Raw genomic sequence first — 15,434 nt, 5'->3', positions numbered from 1 at the left:
ATGTTTAGAGATTTGCGTACTACCAAATTAGCGCCACAATTTGTTCAGATCTCGGCCGTCCATTGTTCATAGCTGTACCGTTTCACTAATAAAATCTCTTGGAACTAACTGTTTAATCTCAGCGTTCCCATACTTTTGGTGGGAAAATTGTGATTTTGAATAGCTTTCAAATCGCTTTCTATATTTTGTTACCGACGAAATAAAAATTAAATTTAATTCAGAAATTGTACCTACCATTAAAAACACATACCCACGTATTAGTTGTACTTATAAAATATATTAATACAGAGTAAAGTGTCTCTACAATTTTAAATGAAATTTTGGTCACTTGGCTAATTAAAGAAGTGTAGCCAAAAATAGGTAAATACGTACCTGTACGTACGATACCTATAGTAGCAGTAGGTCTTCTTCAAGTAGACTGTTATCTTGATTACTTCTGTCAGCCACTGACGATCAAGTAATCTCACGTGCCTGCGTTAACGACTTGATAGCAGATAAAACTGTTCGTGTGTTGGTCGCGATGTGCATGAAATCATGCTGATCGTGACCAACACACGATAAGTTTTATCGGACGTCAAGCTGCAGGCATGTAGACTTATCGAATGGTAAGTGGCTACCATTAGATTGTTCGCACTAATCTATGAAACTACCTAACAACAAGTTATTTAGAAATATCTGTTATATAGGTACATATTACCAGTATAATATACCGAATATTCCGAAAAAAATTGTTACCCGATTTGTTGGTTCATTCGTTTAAAAATTTATTAACAAAAATGTAAGTACCCAATTAAACAAAGTTATTAAAATATACCTATATCGTAAATATATATCCTACATAAAAAAATAATAAGTCGGCAATAACTTTAAGTAGTGGTTTCTAAAAAAATCCTATTGATTAAGATTTTTTTAAATAGTTGTCCATAAAGTTATTTATTAAATAATTAAAAATGTAAATAAATTAATAAGATTCTAATTAGAACGTCGCGAAAAACTTTAATAAAAACACTGACAATATACGTAAAAAAGTCAAGAAAATTATAACTCTGTTTATTGCATACTCATCTTCCCCGCATACGTTAATAGATTTCCATCAAACTGAAATCACATTAGCGGGATACATACAGGCACGCCTGCAATGCTACCTATATCTACGAAAATGCACCCAGACATTTCTATAGCATGCCACTTCACCCCCCCTCGCATATCAATACGGCGCGACAAGGCAAAGCCATGACTAACTGAACGTATGTACGGCTCTTTCATGGCTATTTCATTAAACGTTAAAAACAAAAAATATATTTAACTCACTTTCTTTGGCCCATTCTGTACAATGTTGTCGTATTCCAATCCTTCCACAGACATTTTCACTTTTTAATAATTAATTTACACTAAAAAGTATGCACTTAAAAAAGGATTTTAATATTTTATTGCTTTTAATTTTTCGTAAATGCACTTTTATAGTTCTTAAGTTTCGCAGTCGATTAGGGATGGCACTGGATTGTAAATAATGTCTCTAAATCACAGTTTCCATTAAATATTTTGGGGAAATTAGGCGGTCACTGTATCGTTTAGTCGTGCGGACTACCGGCGCGGGTGCAACCAATATCAAACGCCCACACAGCCTCCCTTACTCTCCAGCGAGTGAAATAGTGCTGTCATACTATGTATAGAAAGTTGATACAGCAACAACTGCTGTTGTATGTAAAGTGCCGCTCTTCTACGATGATTTTGTAGTATCTTATTGAAACGTTCCGTTTCACAGATTGTTTTTTCAATTCCTTTGCTTAAATTAATTTGTTTACTTTGTTATATTTGTTTAAAAAATATTGACTTTTTTACATACTTTTTAATGTTGCTTGCGTTATTATTTTATTTTATTTATTTTCTTTACGGCACTGACATTTGTTATTCGTAGTTGTCAAAATTATCAATGTCAAGTATCATCCGTCAACGTCACTGTCAGAATATGGGACGGCAATGCGGCATTGTATTTGTATTTTTTAAGTAAAACGTTAAAGTCTATTATAAATTAAAATAATAGTTTTGTGAACATATTAAAACTAAAAGTTTCCAGTTTCGCGTAAATTCCTAATTGGATTCTTATTATTATTATGTTAGGTTAGTTTTAACTTTTAAATATTCAGCACAAGCACAATGAGTGCAGAATTAAAGATATTAAAACAAGGTGCTGAAGCAAAGCTGTACATTTGCAATTACCTCGGAAAACCGACTTTGATTAAAGAGAGGTTTAAAAAGAATTACAGACATCCAGACTTGGATACTTCGATAACTAAAGAACGTATCAAAAACGAAGCGAGATCTATTGTGCGGTGTAAAACGGCGGGGGTTAAGACACCAGCATTGTATTTAGTAGATTTTGAACGACGACGAATTTATATGGAACATTTTGAGCATAGTATAACAGTGAAAGACTTTATTATAAACTTGAAAAGTACTACCAACCAGGGAGATATGAATACATTGGATGTGTATGCAGACTTAATAGGTGGAACAGTTCGGAAAATGCATGAAAATAACATAATACATGGCGATCTAACTACATCTAATATGTTGCTTATAGAAAAAGATCCTAGTAACATAGCAGAAAACACAAAGTGGTTGAATCACAGTAATATAGAATTAGTAATTATAGATTTTGGTTTATCCTTCATTGATACAAGTGTGGAAGATAAAGGAGTTGATTTGTATGTGCTCGAGCGGGCATTGATAAGCACACACAATGATTATCCAAATCTTTTCAGCCGAATATTTGAAGCCTATAAAAGTTATAGTAAGAAAAATATAAAAGAAATTATCAGCAAGTATGAAGATGTTAGGGCTCGAGGAAGAAAGAGAACTATGGTAGGCTAAATACATGGAACTTTTATGTAAATATAAATAAATGTATGTAATAAACCTCCTATGTTTTCTCATTGGGTTTTATTTGTTTTCTGATACATCACTAACTAAAAATAAAAAAGCTGTGGCCTTAGATTCCAAATGTTAAATTATTTGATTTGTATTTTACTATAACACTTGTGTCTTACTGGACATATGTGACTAAGATTAAGAGTAACTACTTCTATTGTTACAGTAAGAAAATAATAGTTACTAAACTAAATTTCTAAGTAAAAATTTCTTTAAGCTTGCTTGATTTGGAGAGTAAGCTACTGAATGTGTTACTAAAAGTGTAATAAGTATGTGTTACTAAAAAGGTGTGGCGAACAGACATTGAGAGGGAGGGCTAAAGAATTTTGTTTCATGGTCAATAGTTTTTCACTAGACTACAATTTATTAAACTTGATGGGAAAAAACAGGCATCCTACTACACCACACATACAGTTTTAAGCATTGATTTGATATAGGCGTATCTAGCAGTGCAGTAGAGATCCTGTCTTTTAATAATGGTTTTTTTTTCCAAACATTTGATGTCTTGTTAAAAAAATTATAAGCTATTGAAATAACCTTAGTAGAAGATATAACTGTTGAAGAAGTTCTGGTCTTATCTAATGTTGTAAAGAGGTATGGTTTGATTTTTATTTGTTTGTAATGATTAGCTACGATTATGTAAGAAACTACTAGACTCTATATTAAAAAAAATGTTATCTACAGCTGGGTCAGAGAAGTAAAATTTTTTATTCCAGAAAAATTCGTGGTTCCATTTGTGGTCAAAATTGTAAAAAAAGAAGAATTAAACGCGAACGAAGTCGCGGGTGCGCTAGTAGGCAATATTTTATCTCCGTATGGAAATACGGAAATGGGACCCAAGGAAATGAGCGGGTAAAAGTGCGGATGCGGAGGACTATTTTTTTTTTAAATAAAAAAATGCTGTTGTTGATAACATCAATAATCTTTTATGTAAAAACCGGTGTAATGAAAAACCGGTAATGCGAATAATGCACTTTAAAGTTATAAACTTATGGTAACATTTAAAATTAATTGTCACTGTCACTCAGTATTCATTGTTTTGATTTTCGAAAATAACCTCAATTTTAATAACATCAAATAAAGTTTGTTTTTGTAAATTATTTGAGACTTTTTTTCAACACAAATCGCATTTTATTAAAAATGAAACAGCACGCGTTAAGTATTTCGAAATCGTTGCTTTTAAATACTAGCGCTAAATGTTTATCTTCAATAAGTAATATTACTTTTTAAAACGTTTGTCTTTTGGTTATTGTTTGAACATAATTATGTTTTAACTGTGTATTTCAGGATGTCTAAGTACGGAAGAGGCCGTGGAACGTCGGAACCACCTTTTTGTGTTAGAAAAGAAGCGTCAACATGAGAAAGTTGGGAGAATTGAGAAAATAGAAGTGAACTACAAAGGTGTACCCAAGGATTGTACTTTGATTATGAATAAAGACATTTCCACTCCCTATGACTGTGCGAGGCGTAAGTTGATGATACAAATTCACTTTCAGAACTATAACAGCGTCATAAAACCTTGTTATCAGTATTTATATAAACAGCTAGGTTGATCCTCATAATCTCTGATTCTCCATCATTATCAGTTAATTAATATAGACTAGGAACAACGAATTTGCATGCTCTCTGAGGCATGGAAGTGTGACACCACCAACTTGCTTTGCAACTGAGCTGAGCTACAGCTAAAAACTTCTTAGAAAAAAAGGATAAAAAGTTGGAATATTCTTAATAATATTCTCGAAGGAGGTAAACACAATAGATTGAGAACGTGTGTCTATTCTACTATATTTGTTGTATTACTGTTGCAGATTTCAGTGAGTGGCACACAGAGATGAGTGCACTGGCCCTGCTGGACGGCACACTGCACTGGGACATGCACAGACCACTCACAGAAAGCTGCACATTGGAAGTGAGTTTAATAATGCTTTAAAAAGGCCTGTTCATTATCATCATTATCAGACGTCCACTGTTGGACACAGGCCATCTTGACAGGACATCTTCCAACTTCGGACTTCCGAACATTATAGTCCCGAGCAGCCAGCTTCCAGCTGGTCCCTGCAAACCGCTTGATGTCCTTGGTCCATAGTGGGGTCACAATTCCAGCACCTTGGGATACCAACGTCCATCGGCTCTTTGAATTATGTATTGTGTGTAAAAAGGCCTAAAATAATTAAGACCCCCATCCCCTCAAGTTTCCAAGTATGGTTTTAAATCATTTTTTGCAGAGAAAAAAGGTTGTTGCCTAAAAAGCGTCCATTGCACATACTATTAGAATATAGCTCAAAAAAGTGTGAGATTTCCCTAGAGGATATTAGATGTGTAGCAAAAACCTAAGCCATTTATTTATGACATTGTTAATATTTACAGTTTCAATCGTTCAACATAGCTGAGCCGCAGCAAGTCAACAAGGCGTTCTGGCGGACATGCTCCCTGCTGCTGGGCGCATGTGCTAGTGTGGCATTCAAGAGCACAGTGCCAGTTGCACTGCACAGTTTCCCTGGACCTGATAGTGAGCACTCATTTAATGATTAAGACAAAGTGGGATAAAGTGAATAAATATCAAACCTATCAAATTAACTAACTAAAGATGGCAGTATGGTTTGTTTAAATGCTTTAGAAGTGCTAGCAATAAATCTCTATAACTTGCTTACAGACTTACTAGAACCTGCCTTTAGCCTAACTGCAGTAAAATCTACATTAGGTACAAACACACAGTTATTATTACTTTTTTTCTATTCTTTACAAGTTAACCCTTGACTGCAATCTCACCTGATGGTAAGTGATGATGCAATCTAAGATGGAAACAGGCTAACTTGTTAGGCAGAGAATGAAAATCCACACCCCTTTCGGTTTCTACTCAACATTGTTCCGGTACGATAAATCCCTTGGTGGTACGTCTTTGCTGCAGGGTAGTAACTAGCCACAGCCGAAGCCTCCCACCAGCCAGACCTGGACCAATCAAAAAAACCTCAATCAACCCAGTTGGGCATCAAACCCAGAATTTCCCTCTTGTAAATCCAACACACATACCACTGCGCCACAGAGGCTGTAGAAACACTATTTCATGAAACACTAAGATATTTTGTCTCATTTCCAGTACGCAGTGGCTCCTTCATATATGATGTGGATCTGCCAACACTACCTGACTGGAGACCCACATCCCAGGAGCTGCACACCCTGAGCGCAGAGTACATAAGGATCTGCAGACAGAAGCTGCCGGTGGAGAGGCTGGATGTGTCCGAGGAGTTAGCCCTCGAGATGTTTGTGGACAACCCGCACAAGACCACTCAGATACCCAGCATTGCTAAGGCTAATGGTGAGATTATTGCTAAATTTAAAATTAAAAGTTCTCTTAACATTTATTCCTTAGGTTGATAAACAAGGACAACATTTAATTGAAATTCCCCTCAATTACATGACCATATTAAATGTGTTTCATATTCCTTATGTTCCCTCCCTGAGGTTCCTCAGGTTCCGTTGTGAAATATGTTGTTTATGGTTATCCATTAGTTCAGCTAAATGTATCAACGTCCAATTGCAGGCAAAGTGACGCTGTACAAAGTGGACAAGCACGTGGACATCTCCAAGGGGCCTTTAATTGGCAACACAGGGCAGGTCGGCAAGGTGGCCGTCACAGCTGTACACAAACTCACAGGTGAGCATTACTGTAGGTAATTGGTACAGACAAAGGATCAAAGAATAAAATTAGTATAACTATGCTAATATTATAAATGCTAAAGTAAGTCTGTCTGTCTGTTTGTTACCCTTTCACGGCTAAATGGCTGAACCGATCAAGATGAATTTTTTATAATGGTAAAAGGGACCTTGGAGCAAAACATAGGGTACTTTTTGACCCTACAATAAAAATAAAAGGGGGTGAAATAGGGGTTGAAAATTTGTATGGAAAGACCTTCATTTTTTGTAAATTTTTTTCATAAAAACAATACGAAATATATATATACGCCCTTTAAGCGAAAACATTGTGCATGTTTTGAATTATTTGTCGTCTTTTTCAACCACATGTTTTATGCAAATAAATGATTGATTTGATTTGTGTTTTTAAATTATGTCTATCAGGCTCGAACGACAGTGAGGTGAAGCAGCTATACCGGTTCCAGGGTGTAGCTCTGCCCACCGGTGTCATACTCAACCACTTCGCCTTCTCCTTGCTCATTGAGAGGGCTAAGAAACTGGTAACTATATCATTACTCGCTGACCTCCTAAATTGGTCAATGTTTTGGTGACCTCTTGGGAATTGAAGCCAGGACCTAGAGAGGTACAGGTCAAATTAGGATTTTACATTTTCTAAAGGCTCAGGTCAGTTCTGGTGGTAGGCTTCGGCCGTGGCTAGTTACCACCCTACGGACAACTTACCGCAAAGCGATCAAGTGTTCCGGTATGGAGCGACGTAGAAACCGTCATAGATGGGAAAAAAGATCTTTTCCAAGTACTTTTTGAAAATGAATGAAAAAAGAAAAATCTTTATTACTTGATGACTATAAGATTAGTGGCCGTCAAGTTTTTTGATATTTTTTGCCAGACTATAATCTCATTACTTACGAATGTTAATGACGAAAAAATATATTATTTTTCTTTTCAGAATTCAGCTCGTTCACCAATCAACCCATTTGCAGATACGCGGGAACCGGCACATGAAAGTATAGCTGCTAGAGCATAACGCGTGTATTATCATAAGAATTGTAGGTAGTTTTAAAATAAGGAAACAATAGAGATTAAAATAATTTAATATTTAATTGAATTTTATTTACCAGAACCATTAAGTTATATTGAACTAGATACAAGCTGTTCAGCGAAGCATTCCTAAATACTTTTCTTAAGTGATTACCACGCCTTATATGATTGCTTTCTATTTACTAGAATTCCGAAATAATGTCTCATATTTAGGTATGTTTCGTTTAAGTCGATTATTTACTTAGTTTTACAATCGATACAAGGATTTGAATCGAAAATCGTTTTTTTATAATATAGACAATGAATCGATATCTAATGTTTACTTTTCGATTTCGTTAAATAACTTAGATTTTATTGACGTATTTAGTATTATCATAATATTGACTTATGATAACACTAAATAGGTCAAGAAAATGTCGTTTGCAGAAGATACACGAGATGTATTCGAGAAACTCCAAAACAGCAAAGGTCCACCTATACTACAGTCTTTCTTGATGAGTACTGTTTACCAACAAACAAATTAAAAATGAGGGTAAAAATCACTAGTCATTTCACACCTAATAATAATTGTAATTGACTTGTTCTTATATTAATGAAAATAAATTTAAATATTAATGAAAATAAAGCTTAGAACAATTAGGTATGGTTAATATATTTTATATAACATTTTAAAAAACAAACCATACCTAGTTTAAAATAAATAAGTTATGAAATGACAGGCGTTTTCTACCTTCATTTCTAATTTATTTGTTGTTAAACAGTATCAATCAAGAAAGGCTGTAGTATAGTACAGGTAATTTGGTAGATCTGTTCGCATTACCATTTATTTGACCAAATAAAAAACAAGCAGCTTATAAAAAATAAGTTTGTTGTCTTGTAAATCTACAATTCCTTGCTTTTCTTGTATTAATAAATTCCATATCCATCATCTGGTTAGGTGTTGCCAGTTTTCACCCGATTTATGAAATCATCTTTTCTTTACTTGAAAATTGTATGACCAACATAGGTACCAGGTATCTACTGCTTCAGTTTTCACAGATTCAATAGAGAATGCAATAGAAATAAAAACAAATAATTATTTTCAGACAATTTATTTTGTTCAAAACAAATAGAGATATACTTAAAATAATATTATAAACAATTTATTTACAATAAATAACTATTATGCTACCACTTTGATATTTAAATATTTTTAGTATTATTATCAGATCAGATAATAATATAATTAAGATTTTTTTATAAGAACAACTTTGTATTTACCTACTTTTACAAAATGCAACTTTCTAAATTGAACCTAATTCAAGATTTGTTTATTTCAAGAAGGCATAGTTTACAAGCAATTCATTCTATTATATCCTTTTGCTAGTCCTAAACTTTCTAATTAATTTTTTTTTGTTTCTCTGCTATTCACTAAAGGTTCCTTGGTGTCTAAGACAGATTTTCAAGACTTTTTACAAACTAAGTTCGGTTTTTGATGACATACGACGATCGTTTTATTCCTAATTATTTAATCTATAATACTATAATATTATAAAGCTGAAGAGTTTGTTTGATTGAACGCGCTAATTTCAGGAACTACTAGTACGATTTGAAAAATTATTTCAGTGTTAGATAGCCCATTTATCATGGAAGGCTATATATTATCCCCATATTCCTACGGGAACGGCAACCACACGGGTTAAACCGCGAGGCGTCAGCTCGTTTATTTCAAATTTTTTTTTTGTATCTCAGCTATCGGTTTTTGGTTTCTTGGCATCTGAGGGTCCATCATCACTTTCCTGAAATATAGCCTTTGGTTGGGTCTTCTTGTAAGCTGGTGCAACCCAGAAGGGATTTTCTTCGGCTTCCTTCGCATATTTCAATATGGCCTCCCTGGGATCTTGGTCGTCGTCTACCCTTTTGCTTAAACCGAGATTTCTGGAATAAACAAATACAAATTACATTACAAAAAATTAGTCCGTGACAGAGCTCATCCGTCTGTACTGATATGATTATTTTTCCGCAAAGTTCCTATCGTTTCGTACGAAATGTGACTTTGTTATAAGCAATAGTTTAATATCCCTCCCTCTGTCGTGTACTATAGCAGTCATCATCATTAAGAACCCATATTAGACTTACTATTGAGCACGAGTCTCCTCTTAGAATGAGAGGGGTTCTATCCAAATACGGGATTGGCAGACTATACACATGTAGAGAATTAAGAAAATTCTCAAATACACAGGTTTCCTTACGATGTTTTTCCTTCACCGTTTGAGACACGTGATATTTCTATTTCTTAAAATACACACGTGATATTTTTTATTTTTTAAAAACACACGTGATATTTTCATTTCTTAAAATGCACACGTTATATTTTTATTTTTTAAATGGGATTTGAACCCACACCCCCCGGAATCGGAGGCAGAGGTCATATCCACTGGGCTTTTCCCAATTTGTATAGCAGTACTAATTTGTAGTCGAAATGTGGGACGCCCGAGACTTCGTCCGATTAGAGGCCGCATATGACAATACATATCAATTCTTAGCAGGTGTCTACTTAGCGGTTTTCAATATATCACGAATTACAGTCGCTTTTATATATATTTAAATTAAATGAAAAAAAAAGCCCGTACCTAATCACAAAGGAACTCAATGTGCTTCCAGATGCTGCAACTCGACCACCCTGACCTGAAGTGATGGGCAAGTCTGGTCGCCTCGACTTCATGGGGTCCAGTCTGTCTTTCTCCATTTTCTTCTTACTAGTCCTCAACTTCTCCTGCCTGAAGAGTGGCAGAGCGTGCGGAGTAATTATTTGTTGAGAACTGACAACTTCCATCGACTGCTTCTTCCTGTTGGTTTTGACTATACAGAGTTTAGCGCCGCGCAAACTTCTCTTGTTGTCATAGTAACATTTCACTATACCGTTGCCGCATCCCACGAAAATCTGATTCAGTTTAGCGTGCCACACCGCTTTGATCACATGGGATTTTGTTATATCTAAATTCAACACTTCCTCAAAAGTTTTGGAATTGTAAAATCTCAATCTACCCACATCTTGATTCCTGTCTAACGACTCTCCGGTGAAAACCATAGAATCGTCTGGACTGAAACTGCAATCAGTTTGCTCGTATCTAGAGAATAGATTGCCGAATGTGTTCAATGGTTTTTTGAAGTTCCTCAAATCCCAGATCTTCATGGTGTCGTCGTTGCTTCTACTGACCAAACTAGATCCCATATATGAGAAAGAGATACATGACATTTCGTTCTGTTTTTGATGAGCATCTCGTAGTATTACGGTGGTGTTGACAAAGTTCTTTCTATGGTCCCACATTTGGATGGATCCATCGTAGCAGCCGCACGCTACAGTGTTGCCATCTCTCGAAAATGCACATGAAGTGGGGTTGGTCTTCAAGCCTCCTTGTTGTCGGGGCTTGATGACGTTTTTGTGTTGTTTGGGGGATTCTGTGAGCCAGAGCCGTAGGGTGCCATCTTGGGAACACGTCATGAACTCTTCGCGTATGTGAGGATGCCAGCAACCGCTGTTCAATGTCGCGGTGTGGCCTTTAGTTCTGTCAACAAACAAAATTCTATATTATGTTTTAAAGGTATATTGAATTAAAAAAATATCTTTAAGTTATTTTTAGAACTAGTTATGATTTTGGCTTATTTATTGATTTAAATATATTTTGTTTGCACAAATGCACAGCATTCTTTTTTTTTCAAAGGCAAAACTGAATGAAAAAAACCTTATATTGCTGCAAGATAAGATCTGTTGAATTCTAATATAAAAACCAGTTTAGCGGTTTTGGATATTAGGGTGAAACTAAAGACACTATTGCGCCTTTCTAAAATGTTTATTGATTATATCATCATCATCATTTTATTTGCCTTTAATAATTTTCGTTTTAAATGAAAGAAATAATGTTGGAATATTACAGCAGGTGCGGAAGAGGGCCAAATAAAGATATTCTTGTACGAGAATGCAACCAATTCTCAATCAAAAACTAATAGTTGTGGTATACTTGAATAGTCGTTTTGTATATAATGCAACAAAATGTAACAAGAAATAACATACATAATATTACAAAAAGAACTAACCTCGCCATATCAGCGATATACTGATCTCCTTTAACACATTCCAGCACCTCAAACCCATCTCTGTCCAGAACCTTGGCCTGCGCTGATCCACTCACTACTAATATGGAGTCCCCGGTCGCCGAGTACTGCAGAGCCTTGATGGGATGGTTCTCGCAAGGTTGGAGGGTTCGGAAAGATCGCATTGATGAGTCCATACCTGTAATAACCATGATTGATGATTTTTTAAATGTAGTCTAGGTAATTATGTCGTAATAGTTCGTCAAATGTATGTAGGCGCGAGGCCATAGACCTAACTGTACAAAGGCTAGACTATCATCTGTTTGATCATCATCTGTCATTATCAAGTGTTTGACCTGATGATAAATATGAATGTGATCTAAGATGGAACATGTTTGTCTAGAAGATGCACAGACTTGGGAAGCGTATTCCAAAACCCAAATGTGCATAAAACACTTTGAACATCTGAAGATATTAGCTGATAGGCTTCCCTGCTAGTAGCTCAGATATACCTAACCCAGATATTAGTCAACAAGTCAGCACACAAAACTGGATCAAGCTTTTTCTTTACTAGTCTATTTAACGTACAACTTCCAAGAAAAAAGTACAGATAACAAAGTCACTTCAGATAGTCACTTCATGTGTCACGTCACATTATAGTCTATCCATTTATTGGCTTATTATTGGCGTTAATATCCACTGATGGTTTATTTCTGTTGAAAATACACATAATATAAAAAATCAGATTACAAATTGAAACAGTGAAATAAAACTTAAAGGCATTCCCCTAAGTTGTTGGTGATTAAGAACATAATTTTTTTTGGCAAGCTAGAGCAATGTTGCTTCAAATCTGCAATCTAAATTGTAAAAAATACAAAGTGCTGGAATGATTTGCCTCCTCCTCTTCGTAATTTAAAAATATCCAAGACCACTTTTAAAACCAAAATTCGAAAACATTATCTTTTAATTCAAAACATTTAAGTAATGGGTCCTTTGTTTTGTTTAATTTATTATAATATTTATTTACCAATTTATTATGTTATCATTTATTTATTGTATTATTATTTATAATTGGCTTACTTTTACCACTTGTTTCTACTAGTAATATTTTTGTATTTAATTTACGTATCTGTCTTCTTTTAATATTTGTCGATGTTTGTTAGAGGCGCTCCGCACGTCTCGATACCGTCCAAACGTCGTCTTCCGTTCCACGGAAGATCAGCGCGGTATCCTTACGGACACTGCAATATGCTGAGTGGAGACCCTTTTAGGATCACATCATGCAAGTTGCAATGTATTTAATTTATTGTTTTTTTTTTTCTCTCTTTTCTTTGTATGATGTGTATTCTAAATAAACTTTTCTTTCTTTCTTTCTTTCTTTCTTTCTAAATTAGACTATTAACAGATGTGATTATTCATAATCCGAGTGATGATACAAACACAAATATACCTGCAAAGTCCCAGAAGGACACATCATAGTCCACAGATCCAGTTGCCAGCCGTGCACCGGACGGATCCACCGCAACAGCCACTACTGCTTTTGTACCATGACGCATTTCGACCTGAAAAATTAAAATTTTGGAATACCACTCAATTTAATGACATACTTACTAAAGTGTCAACATTACATGGCTTTGATTGGTTTAGCATTAGACCCACTCAATAATGACAACAATAAATTTTTACCTTATCTTACCTACCTTTTAAACCTTTTATGTTGCCAAAATTATTTAAAAACCATGCAAGTGTGCAAGTTTTTTTGTTGCTTTATTAGCCTAAGCGGTTATAAAAAACTGTCGAAAAATCTTTCTAAGAAATTTGTTCTTTTGTTTACAAATCGGGATTGCATGTGTATAACTTGTGCGCTGCTAACTAACTTGCCACCTGGATACCAATGACAACCATACAAACACAGTACAAACATAATTTGAGCCAGGTGTCAAGGTAATCTGCACAAGCTGTACATTGTTATTGACCATGACTAATAAGTAGAAGTCTGGACTTAATACATAATCATATTCTCTTACAAACTTTAAAACTGTAAACATGGCTAGTCAAGGAAAATCACGTGTATTTTTGATAAAGTTTTACTCATCCATTTTTTTCTTTCCATTTAACAACAACTCTCTTTATTGCCATAAAATGTACAGTTCCATTAATGTCATTATATATAGTTTACTCTGTATATATGTACCTGTAAGCCTAACATACACCAAAACATATCTCATGACTAGAAAAAGACAAAATATGTTGACCAGTAGCTTAAAAGTTATAACAATAAAAGTAAAATAAAAAGTAAAAGCAATAGCTTAGCCCAGTTCAAAATTATAAATACTGCTCTTTCTTCTCATTGGTTGATGCATGTTAAGAAAACTGGGGTACTGCTTCCAGGCAAGAGCCTAGGGAAGCCAGTGGGAAAAACAGCTCATTTTAATTTAAAAAAAAACTCAATATTTACCTCATGGGTGTTTGGTATTCGTTTTTCCAAACTCAACTCATCATCATCCGACCCGCTCAATTCATCATAACTGTCTTCTTCACCCTTTGTGGTATCATTTTTACCTTCATCACCACTATTGACTTTGTCAGGATCTTTGGCTAATAAACTGGATGGTATTGCTGGTCCTATCAAGTCGTCATCATCACTTGATTCATCATTACTGTCATTCTTCTGTGTCGATTGGGTAGGCTGGGGTCCCATTGTGTTGACATTTTTATCTGCACTTTTTTCTGTTGATAGCTGTTCCATTTTTAATTTATTCGCTTCCTGCGCAGTCTTCCTGGCTTGCTCCATCATTTCTTCTAAATTAAAATTCTTCGCTTTCTTGCCGAAGTTTTTAATGCCCATTACTTGGTGAACATGTTGGCTCTCCAAGTCTTCTGCGATTTCCTCTATATCTTTGTGTTCTTGGATAGGAGTGCGACCAAACGTACCGAAGCCCGACGCAGATTCATCCTTGTTCTCGTCCAAGCTACCTTTGGTAAAGTTGAAGCTGATCTTGCCAAAAGATATCGGTTTCTTACTCATTTTTACTGTCTCTTCGTGGTCTCTTCTTACTCTCCACCACTTACCACCTCGAAACTCGAAATCGAAAATGTCCCTTCGGTTTCTTGTTGTTTTTACTAAGTATTTAATGTGCTACTTTGCACTGTTAAACAATTAACACAGATAGATGTTAAATTTTTATGACTCCAATCAACAATATTTATTTTCGTATCAGTAAAATAATGGCAACGTAAGTCGCAAAAAGGCAAAAACATATCACAAAACAAATCACAATGTATTTGTATTTGTCCACAGATCACTATAGACTAGAAATATTTGTCTTGCGATTGCAATTTGCAAATTGCAATTGCAAATGTCAATTAATGTCATTGATCATTGATGATTGACGTTTCAAAAAAAATTTAATGTGAGTAGCAACAATTTAACGGTAGTTTCCAAACGTTACTAATGAAAAATATAAAAATAAAATAAACTAAATTTTCAATTCGATACGAGTATTTCTGTGAAGTGTGGAGTAATAGAAAACCAAAGATTTTTTTATTAAGTTCAAACATCATAATATCAATTAATAAAATAAATTAAAAGATTTTTAAAATACTAAAAGCAGTATCGAAGATTGGAAGAAAATCGGCACACGCACAACTGCGCACAACACTCATCATTTTCAGTTGTCAGTTGTCACTTTGTCATTTTCTTAGTTTTATTTTTCTTCGATTTGTTTTGTCACTTT

The 15,434-nt window shown here is 34.8% G+C and overlaps 5 protein-coding genes across 5 annotated transcripts in view; 2 read left to right on the top strand and 3 right to left on the bottom strand.

Annotated features, from left to right (window-relative positions):
• LOC112053018 (coactosin-like protein) overlaps positions 1-1,701 on the bottom strand; it is a 31,666-nt gene extending 29,965 nt beyond the window's left edge. Inside the window, exon 1 of the mRNA XM_024092276.2 lies at positions 1,312-1,701. Coding sequence (XP_023948044.1) covers positions 1,312-1,365 — 54 coding nt within the window. The 5' untranslated portion in view covers positions 1,366-1,701. The remainder of the gene's footprint in view (positions 1-1,311) is intronic.
• Positions 1-15,434, bottom strand: part of LOC112053019 (uncharacterized) — a 146,940-nt gene that overhangs the window by 16,480 nt on the left and 115,026 nt on the right. The gene's annotated exons all lie outside the window — the stretch shown is intronic.
• On the top strand, positions 2,036-2,933 carry LOC112053010 (EKC/KEOPS complex subunit TP53RK). The gene has a single exon (XM_024092268.2). The coding sequence runs from the start codon at positions 2,158-2,160 to the stop codon at positions 2,872-2,874; it is 717 nt and encodes a 238-aa protein (XP_023948036.1). The 5' UTR covers positions 2,036-2,157; the 3' UTR covers positions 2,875-2,933.
• On the top strand, positions 3,956-7,685 carry LOC112053009 (39S ribosomal protein L39, mitochondrial). Its single transcript, XM_024092267.2, has 8 exons — positions 3,956-4,144; positions 4,219-4,398; positions 4,740-4,840; positions 5,299-5,440; positions 6,029-6,247; positions 6,473-6,586; positions 7,009-7,124; positions 7,532-7,685. The coding sequence occupies exons 1-8, from the start codon at positions 4,072-4,074 to the stop codon at positions 7,607-7,609; spliced, it is 1,023 nt and encodes a 340-aa protein (XP_023948035.2). The 5' UTR covers positions 3,956-4,071; the 3' UTR covers positions 7,610-7,685.
• LOC112053012 (gastrulation defective protein 1 homolog) lies at positions 9,162-14,925 on the bottom strand. The gene is made up of 5 exons (XM_052888119.1): positions 14,156-14,925; positions 13,148-13,259; positions 11,701-11,896; positions 10,236-11,171; positions 9,162-9,540 (listed from the first exon to the last, which is right to left on the bottom strand). Exons 1-5 carry the CDS (start codon positions 14,723-14,725, stop codon positions 9,351-9,353), a joined length of 2,004 nt encoding a protein of 667 aa, XP_052744079.1. The 5' UTR covers positions 14,726-14,925; the 3' UTR covers positions 9,162-9,350.

The sequence above is a fragment of the Bicyclus anynana genome, chromosome 2, assembly GCF_947172395.1.
Source record: "Bicyclus anynana chromosome 2, ilBicAnyn1.1, whole genome shotgun sequence".
Taxonomy (NCBI): domain Eukaryota; kingdom Metazoa; phylum Arthropoda; class Insecta; order Lepidoptera; family Nymphalidae; genus Bicyclus; species Bicyclus anynana.
This window is presented reverse-complemented; position numbering and strand designations above follow the sequence as displayed.